This window comes from Elaeis guineensis, chromosome 13 (genome assembly GCF_000442705.2).
Source record: "Elaeis guineensis isolate ETL-2024a chromosome 13, EG11, whole genome shotgun sequence".
In the NCBI taxonomy this organism is placed as follows: domain Eukaryota; kingdom Viridiplantae; phylum Streptophyta; class Magnoliopsida; order Arecales; family Arecaceae; genus Elaeis; species Elaeis guineensis.
Genome location: NC_026005.2, coordinates 5,530,005 through 5,544,619, shown reverse-complemented (window position 1 = coordinate 5,544,619; position 14,615 = coordinate 5,530,005). Strand labels below are relative to the sequence as shown.

The following is a 14,615-nucleotide window of genomic DNA, read 5'->3' as shown; positions in this document are numbered from 1 at the left end:
TATCACTCTCAAAAGCATGTATCATGTGCCTGGAATGAAGAAGAATCTATTTTTTTATGGCTAATTTGGTGGTGGATGTTGGTTATTATGTGCTTTTTGGCCCAAAGGATGTGAAGTTCCTTCATAATGTCAAAGATCTGAAGGTGGATGTTATTTACATTGATAATCATTCCATCACTCTCAATTGCTTCCCCTTTGCAAAAATATTATACATAGTATATATTCCCTTCACATTTCTGCGCTCGTTGGGCCATCTCATAAGTGCCATTAGCAAACAACCATATTTTCTCAAATCGAAAAGCCATAGCCTTCCTAATGGTACAATCCAACAAATTTAATAAAAGAGGACAATGATCTGAAGTAAATCTAGCAAGGTGAGTGATCTTTGAGTCTGGGAAGAGGTCTCGCCACTGATCAGAAGCAAAGACACGATCAATTTATTCCTATACTCTAGCCAAGCTAAATCTATTACACCAAATAAATTTTGGGCCCTGAAACTCTACATCCAACCGATCAGTTCTTCTAAGAAAACTTCGAAACTCCCTGATATCCTGGTCTACTATAAAGGCTTATCTTCAGTATTAACAATGCAATTAAAGTCATCTATCAAGAGTAAAAGTAGCCCCATAGATATGACCATTTCAACCTGCTTCTAGAGCCTTCTTCTCTCGTGGCCATGAGGGCTAGCATAGATTATCCTAAGGATCCAATCAGGCTTTTGATCACAAGATATGACTCCAAAAATCACTTGCCTGTCGGAGTGAGTAAAACTAATGTTGCCCAAGCTTTTGTACTGGGGGACAATAATGCCTATGTGATAGGCCCATGGCAAGAATTAAATGATAACTCCACGTTGGCCCAATAGATCTTTGTAATCTTATGGAAGCCTATTCAGATAGTCTGGTTTCAAACAAGCAACAAATGTCTGAACTACATTGATGAATTAAAGATTTAGTGTAGTTTAAGAAAGGACGTTTTACAGCACCACAATAATTCCAACTTAGGATTTTCATAGATGAGTACTCAAGGATGTAGCTAAATCCCCCTCAACCACAGTAGTTGAAGCATACATGGGCCCTTACTACCGCCCTCACTACCTCCCTCGGCAATGTGTACCAATTTTTATTGTAATTGCATAAAGTGATCTTATGGGAATGAGAGGGATTACCCTGACCAGCATTTGTGGGAGCATCCTTTGATACTGGTTGATCAGCCTTTTCTAGAATAGCACGAGCAATTTGTTTCTTTAATCCTTAGGTTGATGTGCTACCACCCACTAGTCCCCACACCCTATATATAGTTCATTGTTTTAGAACAAGAGCTGAGGAGGAGGGCCGAGTAGGCTCTGCACTCTTAAGACCTGGCTCCTTAAGGATAAGAACCTTAGATTGTGGGGGAAATTCCGGCCTTGATGTCCTATGGATCTCTGGGTTCTTAGTTAGAGGCCTCTTCCTTTTCTTTTAGTAGTTCCGGATTCAAAACTTGGCGAGATGGGTTGGGAAGAAACCACTATTTCCATTTGATTATGATCCACTGTCTTCTCAGAGTCAACCATCAATGATGAAAGCGGGATCCAGAATCCACTTCTTAGAAAGTACTTGGGGGATGTTTGGTTGGGACGAGTGAGCATCTGGAATCAAAATTAGAATGGGTGACTTCTATTCCAACTATTTAGTTGGGAGTTGTCCCATTCTGATTCTGATTTTCGGATGGAATGAGAATAGGTCAATCTATATAAAACTCAATCCCTACTCTCCTCTATGGATTCAATTTTTCATTCCAATTTCGATTTCGATTCCGATTTCGGTCATGAACCAAATATTTTAGGAGATTTGGCCATTCCGATTCCGATTCCAAGCCATTTCCATTTTGATTCCAGTTACGAACCAAACGTCCTTTTAGAGTCATTGGGGGTTTTGGGGGGTGATTTCTTCAATTTTTTCTTTAGCAACACCCACACATGTGAAGTCTATCCACCACTAGAAACCTGAACAGGAGCCTTCTTTGCTTCTTATGTTGATTACGGTGAGATCGGTATTTGTAGGATTCCAAGTTTGACCTAAATGCCCATAAGAATAGCATAAATTTGGCAATTCCTCATAAATAAATTATCATCGGATCACATTGATCTTCACCCTAATCTTGGTTCTTGGGAAAACACTCTTTGCTGTATCCATAAGAACACAAGCCCTCATGAACTCTTTCTTGGTCAAGGACTCAGTCCAATGATCAAGAAAGAGAGGAGAACTGGCTATCGAAACTATTTTGAAAATCTTTTCTTCATCCCATAATTCCATAGGGAGGTCCAATAATCGGATCCAAATCCTAACCCGACATACCTTGTTCTAGCTAGAGTTAAAGTTAGGATGCCAACTTTCTAGTAAGAGAAGCTGGCCCACCAGAGACCAAGGACCTCTGGCTAGGATCCTAATTTGAACTTCTTTTTTTGATGGTAGATCAAAGAGGATGACACCTTCTGGGAGAGTAGATACCTCAAAGTGACCTTCTATGCACCATCTTGTCTTCGTCTCCTTTTCAATGAAATTAATAGGAAAATTTTTTTCCTAAAAGCTTACCAACTAGAGCATCTTTTTATCTTGCACAAGCCCAATCGATGTCCTCATCGGAGAAGGACACCACGTGAGAGAATCGCTCCTCCAAGGCCTCCACCTGTTATGTTGCCGTCTTAAAGGTCTCCCATCTAAAATGACGAAGCCCTTGGGCCACCTGAGACCATGATCTCGTGGTCTCTCTAGTGGCCGAACTCCATTTCTTGTAGTCGTACCATGAGGAGGCGAGCCGATCGTCCCCTCTTGTTGAAGATCTGGGGTCAACAAGGAACTTGGTGAGGAAGCCCTCTCCAAGTTAGGTCAATTAGGCATCCTAGCAGACTCTTTCCTTTCCCTTTCTCAGTGATCGTGTTGGGCTTTCAAATAGAACTGTTTTGTTTGAATCATCCCAGTGCCATATGATAGTCTAATTCGAGCTTTTAATCAGATGGCCAATGCACAAAGAAAACAAATGAATAAAGATTATCATCTCTCTGTCTATAACATTACAACTCCCCATCAAATACCAATGATTGTTAGCTTAATTAATTGGTTAGCACTTCTCTTTTACCTGCTTGTCCTTGAGGAGGTCTATGTCAAAATCCTGGATATTACTGAAGAAACAACTATCTGAACAACTTTTAAATAAAGCGTCAGCATTACACAAACCAAATATAGTGATTATAGATAGTAAATCGAAAGAGAGAGAGAGAGAGAGAGAGAGAGAGAGAGAGAGAGATCTTTTCATGGACTTGCACCGTCTAGAGGGGCTGAGGCCTTCCCCATGACTTGTATGACATGTTTGGGAGGCCTGTTTAGAACAGCCCTAACCATGGGCTTCACCTTTTCACTAGCCTTCACAATGACCAAAAACAAGACCCTATAAAGGATAACCATACCAAAGAGTATGGCAAGATCAACCCACTTAGAGTAGCCCACCTCCATCTGCCAAAAATCCTTCAAAACTTCCTCCCCGGTGACAGTGGCTGCACCCCCAGCTTGGATGTTGGGAAAGGTTAGTCCAATGAACTCATTCTTGTAGTAAGCTTGGTTGGCATACTTATGGAAGGCTATGTGGTACAATGGGTATCGCCACACCGGCTTCGGAAGATCATTCGGCAGTCGGAAAAAGCCAGCTGATAGTATCATCGTTGCTTGAATTCCGGCACCGGTGATGATGCCCATGAGGTAATTGGGCACAATGCTGGCGACGATCATCATCAAGCCCTCAACTAGCAACATGGATGCATACAACACCAGAGCAAAGAAAATGAAATGATCAACTCCACTTTGGAGGCCAACAAGGTAGTAAGCCATGGCTGCCGGGATTATAGAGACAAGAGCTAGATGTGGTGCAGAAGAAAGCATGTTACTGATCATGAATGCAGTGACATCATAATGCCCATTTAGTCTCTCCCTTCGAAAGATCTTTGGATCGAAAAAAGTAGACATGTTAGCGATAACTTCATAACAAACTTGCGAAATAACCTATGAACAATTACAAACTTACTTTACAACGATAAATTCCTTTTGGTTACCAGTAACTAGAGTTTAATTTCATGTAGCTGGAATTACATGTCATAGTAATTGCATTCATGCCAGCTGTTTTATGATCATTACTTGATTGTAATGTTTGGTTAACCATAACTAACGAAATTAAACACCTTTATGATTAACCCAAAAATTATGATTGTGGCCTCCATTTTGCAAAACTTGCTGTCCTATGGCCAATTTCTATGGGACAAATTACAGTGATTGAGTAGGTTTTGGTGAATCCAATTACAAAATACTCGTCGACGAGCAACAAACCAGATAAATGAAGTTGATCACTTAAAATTAACAGCCAATGTGATTGCTTGCCAAAAACATATAACCAGAACGGGCCTAGCTACATGAAAAAAATTTGTTGAAATTTATATGTAAAATATTGAGTGGTACTTGTTGAATTGAAGCTGGCATTATAAATGTCATTTCCGTGTTTTAGTGTGAATACATGCTTGTATCTGTGACACATGAGCTTAGAAGCAATACAGGAGCCTACTACCATGCATAGTTTAACTTCATGGATAATTAGGTCTTTTGAAATTTGCGAATAATGAACATTGAGAATGCTGCTAACCTTCATGTCTTCAACAAAGGAAGGAAAACCACCGATTGCCATAAAAGTTAGGAATGCTGATATGAACAGAAGCACCGAACCCCTAGCCTGGGAAATTTAAATCCACACGACATCAGTTCCTTGATTACACATTTTTCCCATAAAGACAAAAAAATTCCGCACTAAACCATCTACAAATAACATGTTGGTTAGACACAATATCGAAATATATCTAGCTCAAGGATGAGCGTTAAATTGACCTTTCTGGCTTTATTTTCTGCAGCTAAAGTCGAATTCCTACACATCCATAGATTACACATCGCCTTCTTCCCATGTCATTAGGATTCTTTTACATCTTTAGGTTATTTGGAGGGCCATTGTATTAATAAAACGGATCTCTTAACCGCGGGTCCCTACCATTGCACCTCTTCAGCTAAAATTATCTTGGCCTCGACTCCGGCAAAGTGATGGCAGGTTGGGAGCCAGTCATAAATCATTGCCGTTAATTGAAGGTCTATAATTTCATTCATGTGGCCGCTCCATATAGTCGAGATTAGGCTAGCCTGTTAAGGCTCTAGAAAATTATATCCAGTAAGCAAAGGTTGTAGCAAGTATGCTTCAGGGTTGGGCATTTTCACCTGAATTGATCCATAACTATGTCCAATGTCATAAAACATGGTGCCAATGCATAGACACAACATAGCATAAATTGCGAGTCGTAGCCAGTAGTATCCCAGATCTCTGTGCATGTTTATAAATGATCTTTTGGTGAGGACAATGCACTGAGTGGTGAAACTAGCTTGACTCCTAGTCTTCACAGCAGCACCCTCCTGCATAAGGAAACCTCTTTATAATGATTGATATTGTGATTAAAACCTTGCATTGTCTTCTACAGCAGTAACGCCGCGGATAATAGAATCACGGTCAAGGAAGATTCATGTAATTGACATACCGATCCACGCATCTCAGCTACTCGCCTCTCAACTTCTTGGCGGATGTTGGATAGCTTGTATGATTTTATGAGGATATCAATGGCCCCAGCAGCGGTTTTTGATTGGCTGCTACAGCCTTTTAGAATCTCCTGATTGGGAAAAATAAGTTGTCGGCAATTTTCTACAGCATATTCAAGTTTATTCAAGATCTAGATACAGAAGTGCGCAAGGAATAATTGTCTAACCTCATCAAAGTCTTTGTTGATAGTTCTGAGGTAGTGATCAGAGGGGTTTCTCAAGGATGGGCATGGAAAGCCATTTTGAGCAAAAAACTACAAGAGAAAACAGAATACTGAATCATTAGAAGTCAAAGGTTTGATTGCACTTCCAACTTTTTTATTTTTTGTTCCTTCAGTGTCATATCTTTAGGAGAATGCAAGTTTTCAATCTGGAAGTACATATTTGTAGCTTAGGAAGATGCAGGAACTCATTATTTAGGGAGCATATGAAATAGATTCAGCAGACATGCAACCATGTCATGGAAGAAAAGGAAAGCTCTAATTGACTATTAGATAATTAATAACATAAGGAAAACTTTTCCTGAACTTGAAATTAATGACACCTGCCTGTCATATGACTACTCTATTAGATCTTGACCTTGTATGTTTTAATGGTCCATGTAGATGGTTGGTTACAATAACAGTGACTGGTTCAGATCAAAAAAGTGAAGAATTGTTTCATAAACAACGTGCTTCAGAAAATAAGCTTGAAAAAAATAACTAACAAAGTAAAAGTTTAAAGCATGAACAATTTTTATATTGAAAAAAAAAAAAATTTCATCACTTTTTGATGGAGACATGGCAATGATCTACTCAATTGGCATGTATCCTATGATATCAATAGATAGATAAATTAAAGCAGAGATGTTGAACAATTAGAACAAATTAAGCTTTTATTAGCAAGAAAAATCATGGCTAGTATAGAACTCATGTTTACCTCATTAGTTAAAGAAGCAGGTCCAAAATAAACCGTTTTGCCAGATGATAAAAGGCACAAGTTATCAAAAAGCTCAAAAACTTCACTGCTAGGCTGGTGGATCGAAGCGATAATAGTCATTCCATCATGTCGAGCTAGGTCGATGATGCGATTCATAACATGATATGATGCGGCACTGTCTAGTCCACTTGTGGGCTCATCCAAGAAAAGAAGCTTAGGCCGTGTTAAAATCTCTACACAAATGCTAACCCTCCTCTTCTGGCCGCCACTTATTCCCTTAAATACCTGCCCTCCAATCCTTGTGTCCATGGCTTCTTGCAAGCCCATCTCCCTTATAGTCATCTCTACTCTCTCCTTCTTCTCAGATTTAGTCATGGAGTTTGGCAGTTGGAGCTGCGCAGAGTAGTATACAGCTTCTCTAACCGTCAGAGTTGTCATTAGAATATCATCTTGGGTCACATAAGCCTGAATTAATGAAGAAAGATCATTATATACTTATGGACATGAATGTTAGCTTGTTAGTGTCACAAATTAGGTTGAATGCAAGTTTCAAGCTATAGCCAGTGGCACCACAAATGCAACGGCTGTGGCATCGCCCTAATACAAGATAGGCTTGAAATTAGGATCAATCAAGAAAGATTACATATAAGTCGCAAAGCTTGATGCAGACTTCAAAATCAATTAATTTCAGGTTAAGCTTGATTAGACCTAGGCTACATTAAGCTTAGTTCAATTACATCCATAATTGCCATAGATTTGAGTGTTTTATCCATGTATATATTAAAAGACTAGTAAAATTTTGAAGGATTATAAAGAGAGAGAATACCGAAATGCAGGAAAAGGAAAAGATGTGCTTACAGAAGTCCCAAAAGCTAGCCTCTGACGCCAACCATTTACCAACACGTGCCCAGACTGCTTTGTTCCTGAGTCTAGTCTCCCTGTAAGTAGATATTTATTACCGAGTAAGCTAGGATTTATAATCCAAGTTCTAATGCTCCAACAGGCACAGATCTTCATGCTAACAACATTCCATGTGTTTCACCTGTTTTGCCGCTATGTTTATCATCAAAAAAAAAAAAAAAAAAAAAACCTGTTTTGCTACTATGTCATGTCTTGATTGGCTTATTGACTGTCAAACATGAAAAAGAAGACCAGATTTACTCCTAGGTCTCTTGACCAAGTCGTCTTGTGTCACTCAACAATATTATTTTAGATAATATGTTATTCTAAGCAGTTAATATTCTGTACACATCTGATGCACGTGAGAAGTAGGACTGATGGTTGCATCGCAAGGTAACATAATAAATATATTCTCGTTTTTTGTTGCTATTATTTTTCTTTTCCTATTAAAGGAATAGAGAAAATTGACTTGAGGAAAATGCATCATTCACAGTAAAAAGCAATATATTTATGAAAGTTTCTTCATATATATATTTGGTAAAGATGTTGAGTACCCTCAATTACTTCAACCTTCCACCGTATTACAAATATGCTATAAAGAAAAGGATGGATTGCATGTTATGTGCCAATGGACTGAACTAAAGATGATTCTTGATGGATGAAGAACTAATTCTATCACTGAGAGTGTGCAGAAGTAGGTGTTGCAAGAGGTAGTCAATCTGGTGTTTCATTAAAAATTGAACTTTGTCCCGGTGCAAAAAAAATTACAGTTTTTAAGTTACATCTCTTAGGGTCCATTTAGTTGGGGTATGTCCGGATAATCTGATAATTTTCAGGAATGATTTATCTTGAAAAATGATTGCAGAGGAAAATATCTTTTACTGTATTTAATTGATGAAAAATTGCTCCGAAAGATGATACTGAAAAAAGATTACCACGTTTGGTTGGAGATAAATCTATAGGAATACAGTAAAATTTATAAATATAATTTTCAATATAAAATATTTTTTAATATTAGGATAGCATTGTTTTCATCAATTAGTTTTTATATAATAACTATAATCATATAGTCCTTTGTATAGTGTCAACTCTATCTTAATTTTTTTTGTAAAAAAATTTTATTGAATGAATTTGGAAAGATCTTAGAACAAATTCAATGATTATATATATAATTTTATTAAGAATATTTTTATCTAGTATAAATTACCATCACTTAAAAATTTATCAAATATTAATCCTCCATGATATTTATTCTACTTTCTCTCTTCAAAAAATAAATATAGGGTCCACCAACTTTTTTTACTATCTCTCTTTCATTTTTCATGCCAAACATAATAATCTGACATAGGATTCATTTTTCTATACTATATTATCCCTAACTAAATGGATTCTTGGGCCTATTTAGCTTGTAAAAGTATGAAAAAAAAAGGGTTATAAAAGAGATTATTTTAATTCTTTAAGGTAATACCTCGGATTTAAACTCCATACCTCCTTCAAAGGAGGCCTTAGATGTACAAAAAGAGATTAGAGATTTTTTTGTGCCAGTTGATGCCTTGTCTGCTTGTCTTCTCCCTTAGCTGCTTTGTTTCTTACCATAATTGAAAAAAAAAAAATCTAAAAAAAACTTTTTACTTTTAATAATAAAAAATTCTTGTTTTTTTTTTTTTTTTTCTCCTCTCTCTCTCTCTCTCTCTCTCTTGTTTTCGTGGTCCAGAAAGGAGGGAGGCGAGAACACCACCAGGTGGATGGTCGTTTGGTTACCTGCCAAGGCATCAAGGAGAGTGGACTTGCCACAGCCGGATGGACCCATGATGGCCAGAACCTCCCCTGGCCGGGCGTACCCGGTGAGCCCAGCCAGTATCACCCTCGACGAATCCTTGCCGTTGGATGCGGTCACCCACAGATCTTCCCACGTCAGGTATAGCCCTCCCTCCTCCCACCCACTCAGCACCCCATGCTCCAGCGGCCGGTCACCACCTCCGGCCGTGGCATTCCAACAAAGCTCCTCCATTTCCACTTTCACTTCCGTAGAGCTCATAACTGAGAGAGAGAAGAGAGAGGGAGAGTGCTTAATTTAGTTTGGTTGGTGCTTCAAAATTAACGTTGGAGAGGAGATTTATAGCCGAGAAAAGCAGGAATGAGTGGTTCTCTGTCACCGTCTCGATGGAAACAAGAGCCATAGCGGAGGGGAAAACAGGGGTGATTAGGTCCCTAGCAGCGTCTCGATAGAAAGAACATTCCGTGGCTGATGATCGAGATTACCAAGTCAGCATTTTCCACGTTGGCGGCTTGGCTACACTTGTTTAACGGTGAGAGCACAACGCAAGCCAAGCTACTGCGCACCACATGTGATCGCCAGTATCTGGGAACACTATGGATTTGATATTTAGAGGGAAGATGCTATGGTGACAAATGGCCAGCAGCAAGCAGGTGCGTTTCTTTGGAAGGTTCGTACAACACGAGAATTGCACGAACGACGAACATGAGGCTGCGATGGCTCCATGTGCGTGTTTTCCATTGGTGCGTGGAAGTCTAAAGTCTAAATCAGTCGAGCGGTCCAAAAACCGCTCAATATAATAATTGAGAGGGTAATATTCGGATGAACTAAAAAACAATAAACGGATGTAAATACTAGCAGAGGTAAGCCTTTTTGTGGCAGATTACCCATGCAAAGATAAAGGAGTCCTGGTTGATATAAAAATCTCTGAGGCCTTGAGACTTGTAGTGGCGTAGAAGGGGAACATCATAAATCAAACATTGGCTTGGAGTCTGTTTTATTTAGAAAGAAATAATTCTTTTCGTATGAGATATCTTTTAAAAGATAAAACTATGAGACTCGTGCACTAGAATGGACAATACTTTATGTGTCGAGCCATGAGATTTTGACCGTAACAATCGTGCGCCAGATAGGGGACCACTCATGCAACCATGAGGCTCCTTCCATTTGCACACCAATTTGTGATAAAAATAATTAGAAGTAAGGTATCTTCCATCTATACATAGATTTTTGCTTGACTGGGAGCTATATTGTGGTGTAGAAGAGAGAATATCATTAGTCCTATATTGGTTGTAAGTCCAGAAAGACTCTGACTTATATAGGAAGGAAGATAGTTCTTGAGTAAGTAGATTAGAAACGGTAGTTCTGGCATTAATGAAATGATTGGGAATATGCCATTTTGGTTAATCTATGTCTCTTAAAATTCTTTCTCAATCATTTTCCATTTGATGAAGTTTTAGTGAGAGAATGGAAGGACCAATAAGTGAAAGCTTTAGTGAGAGAATGGAATGACCAATATGCAAAGCGAAGCATCCACACCATGAAAAAAAAGCAAAAACATTACAACCATACAAAATTAGGAATCATGCGACAAACTTCTTGTCATATCAATATTTTCTATCCTGTAGCTAGTACCATTATGAATTGATAAATACTGTTGCAGGATCGAAGACGTTGTTGTGCTCTGATACCTTACTGTGCTCTGATACCACTTATTAGGAGAGGAAGAAAAAAGAAAGAGAGAGAAAAATATCACAAACAAATCAAGATAACCTGAATTGGCCTCAAGCCTATCTTCATGGAGCGTGCAAGCTTCACTACGAGAGAAAGAAAATCAAACAAATACAAGAGGAACTCATCACTTAACTCTTATACAAAGATCTCTCAACAAGAAGCTTTGGAATCCTTATAAAAGCTTTCTGAAATCTCTTTGCACTATCAAGATGTCACCAGCTATCCTACACAATAAACGGCTCATCAATCGAAGCTATACAGCCTCCAGAATCATCAAAATAGTATTTAACTAGGATACTGGATTCAAATCAAATTCTAGAATCTTTCTGAACCATCCGATCATGATCGACTTATACCAAACCCATCTGATCGCATGCTATAGTGCCCAGATCAAGCCTAATTAATCACCATCGGAATGAATATGGGCTGTTGGATCTTCATCGGATCAGCTCACGACAATAGGATCACACAAATCTGAGCTCTGTCGGTCCATAGAACTCCATAGACCATGAGAAACCCCCTAAAAAATGGTGCTGGTCCATCATGGACCGCATGAAATTGTGGGGAAACAGGCGTCGGTCCATGCTTCCTTGCCTATGGACCGTCAGGCCATATGAGCCATGTGAAATCACAGCGCTGGGCCGAGGCCGCCCAACGCATGCCCGCAGCTAGCCCGCACACACCCGTGCACGCTTGGACTGACCCGCATGCTGGCCTGGGCCGCGCAGGTCTATGGGCCCCCTCCAATGGCCTGTGGACCGTATCAGCCTGCTACTGGCCTTCTCTCACGTGTACCTCCATCATCCGAACTCCGTTTGGATTGATCTTAGTTTTGTTGGATTTCGTTCATCACTCTGGACCTCATTTTGGATTTATTATAGATCGAATCTCGAGGTATTTTCTCAACAATCTCCATCTCGACTCGATGTTCGGCCTCCATATGTCTTTAAGAGCCTGTGATATGTCTCGATCCCATATCTTGGGGCACACCTACTGTCTTATGGATGGATAAACGTGGGAGTCGAGCTAGGCTGCTCGATCACACCTCCGTCATAGGCTGTATCCACTTTGACCAAAGACCTACTTGGAGAAATCTCCTACGACAATAGGAACTTCACTTTGCGACGTTGTCTCTCATCCTTTCGAATCTCGCATCTCGTGTTCGATCCACCTCCACTTAGAGCTCCACTTCACTTTGAGCTTCTTCTAGCTCTTGAAGTTCCACCATGTATTAGGCTCTCTGTCAGGTAGTAATATCCTCCTTTGATCTTCTTCCTCTTCAGAATAATCCTATGCCATATATAACCTTCAGGATTCCATCACCAGCTATCCACCTGTAGCTGTTTAAATCCAGTCTACTCAGTGAGATAAGACTGTCTGAAATTGGATATGTATCGAATCTTGTCCAATCTCCTCACTGCACCATCATGTGTCCTCCAGCTGATCATTCCGATGTCTCTAATCATACAGCTCGATCCATCTGACAGATGAATAGTATCCTTACTATTTTTCAAAGAGTTAAACAGCTCCTCTCTGCAATAAACATGATGGATGCATGCAGAATCTAAAATCTACTGCTGGAAAGAAGTAGATATCTCATCAAATATCAATCCGACATCATCCTCTAACTTGCTCCTGACCATCACTGTAGTAGCCCTCGTCCGATCTTTGAGTTGAGGACAATCTCTAACACGATGCCCCAACTCATCATATCGGTAGCACCTAATCTTGCTGGGATCTCTCATCTGGGACCTAGATCATCCTCCTCGCAATCTTCTACTGCTCCATTTGCTACCACTTGCTCCTCCAGAAATCATCAAAGCTGAGCTACGGCCATCTAAGCTCGAAGCTTGATTCTCCTGTCTAAGAACCTCATTCTGGAGAATCACCATGGTGACCTCATCTATATTAATGGTGCTCTTTTTCACTAGAAGAGTAGTCACAAAGGACTCATATGAAGAGAAAAGCGATGCTAGTAAGACCAACGTCCTAGTTTTCTCCTCAACCTTCTCACTTACACTGAGAAAATCGATGAGAATCTTCTGGAAGTGGATAAGATGCTCCTGCAAGCTTTGTCCTTCATCCATCCACAATTGATAGAACTGCCTCCAGAGAAAGAGAGTGTTGATGAGAGACTTCGCCATGTATAACTCTTCGAGCTTCGATCACAGCACCATTATAAAAATCTCGTCAAGTACATGAATCACCACCTCATCCATCAGATACAAGCGGATGGTACTCACCGTCTACATCTGTAGCTCCCAAGTCTTCTCCTCTATGGTAGCTGGCATCTTCTCATATAAGAGAGCGCCGATCAATCCATGTTGGATGAGCACATCCTTCACCCTCACTTGCTGCAAGGAGAAATTGCTCTTCCCGTTGAATCGGTTGATCTCTATCTTGATTGTGCTTATTTTCTCTATCTTCTATATCGATCAACACTATCTCTGTCTGGATCATCTGGCACCACTTATCCATGGTAACCAAGCTCTGATACCAATTGTTGTGCTCTGATACCACTTGTTGGGAGAGAAAAAAAGAAGAAAGAGAGAGAAAAATATCACAAACAAATTCAAGTAACATAGATTGGCCTCAAGCCTACCTCCATGAAGCATGCAAGTTTTACTGTGAGAGAAAGAAAATCAAACAAATACAAAAGAAACTCACCACTCAACCCTTATACAAAGATTTCTCAACAAGAAGCTTCAAAACTCTCACAAAAGCTCTCTAAAATCTCTCTTGAAGCCTCTCTACACTATCAAGATATCGCCAGCTATCCTACACCATAAACAGCTCGTCAATCAGAGCTATGTAGTCTCCAAAATCACTAAAATAGTATTTGACTAGGATATCGGGTTCAATTCAAATCCTAAAATACTTTTGAACCATTCAATCATGATCGGCTCACATCAGACCCATCTGATCACATGCTACAGTGGTCAAATCAAGCTTAATCACCGTTGAAATGAATATGGGCCGTTGGATCTTCATCGGATCGGCTCACAGCCGTAGGATCGTGCAAATCTAAGCTCTGTCGGTCCACATAATTCCATAGACCACGAGAAACCCCCTGAGAAACAGTGCTGGTCCACTGTGGACCGTGCGAAACCCAAGGGAAACGAGCGCTGATCCATGCTCCCTTGTGGACTGTCGGTCCATGTGAGCTGCATGAAACTGCGACATGCCCACTGGGCCAGGGCCGCGTGCTGGGCCATGCCCGCACATCCCCACCTAGGCCACACGCCTGCGCTGGCCCGTGCGCACCCTTGCATGCCTAGGCTAGCCTACGCGCTGGCTTGGGCCGCATCGATTCGTGGGCCCCCTCTAACGACCTGTGGGCCATACCAGCCTGCTGCTAGCCTTCTCTCGCATATATCTGTTGGGAATAGTGTCCCAAAGCTAATCGTCAGCCTGTTGACGGTTGTGCTCCTTTTGTATTAGTACATGAATTATAAATAAATAAAAGTTATTTTAGTATTTTTTCATCACAAATGTTTCATCTTCTAATGAACTCCTGTGTTGTGGTGAAGTCCTTAGGACTATTTAGACTCGACAAAGGAGGATTTGTCACTTAGTCCTTAAACATGTTCGCGACCAAATGATACGTTGTTACCAAGGACGACAACGTT

The 14,615-nt window shown here is 40.2% G+C and overlaps 1 protein-coding gene across 3 annotated transcripts in view; it reads right to left on the bottom strand.

Moving 5' to 3' along the window:
• LOC105056779 (ABC transporter G family member 1) overlaps positions 1-9,662 on the bottom strand; it is a 30,241-nt gene extending 20,579 nt beyond the window's left edge. Inside the window, exons 1-8 of one of the 3 annotated variants that reach the window (XM_010939184.4) lie at positions 9,237-9,575; positions 7,434-7,513; positions 6,576-7,040; positions 5,825-5,911; positions 5,600-5,728; positions 5,286-5,477; positions 4,669-4,755; positions 3,161-3,977 (exon numbers count right to left, since the gene is read on the bottom strand). In XM_010939184.4, the coding sequence (XP_010937486.4) occupies positions 3,294-3,977; positions 4,669-4,755; positions 5,286-5,477; positions 5,600-5,728; positions 5,825-5,911; positions 6,576-7,040; positions 7,434-7,513; positions 9,237-9,513 (2,001 nt within the window). In that variant the 5' untranslated portion in view covers positions 9,514-9,575 and the 3' untranslated portion in view covers positions 3,161-3,293. Of the gene's footprint in view, positions 1-3,160; positions 3,978-4,668; positions 4,756-5,285; positions 5,478-5,599; positions 5,729-5,824; positions 5,912-6,575; positions 7,041-7,433; positions 7,514-8,943; positions 9,130-9,236 lie in introns of those variants that run through there. The other 2 variants (XM_073247824.1, XM_073247823.1) reach the window with 2 other exon arrangements.
• Between the last annotated feature and the right edge of the window lie 4,953 nt (positions 9,663-14,615).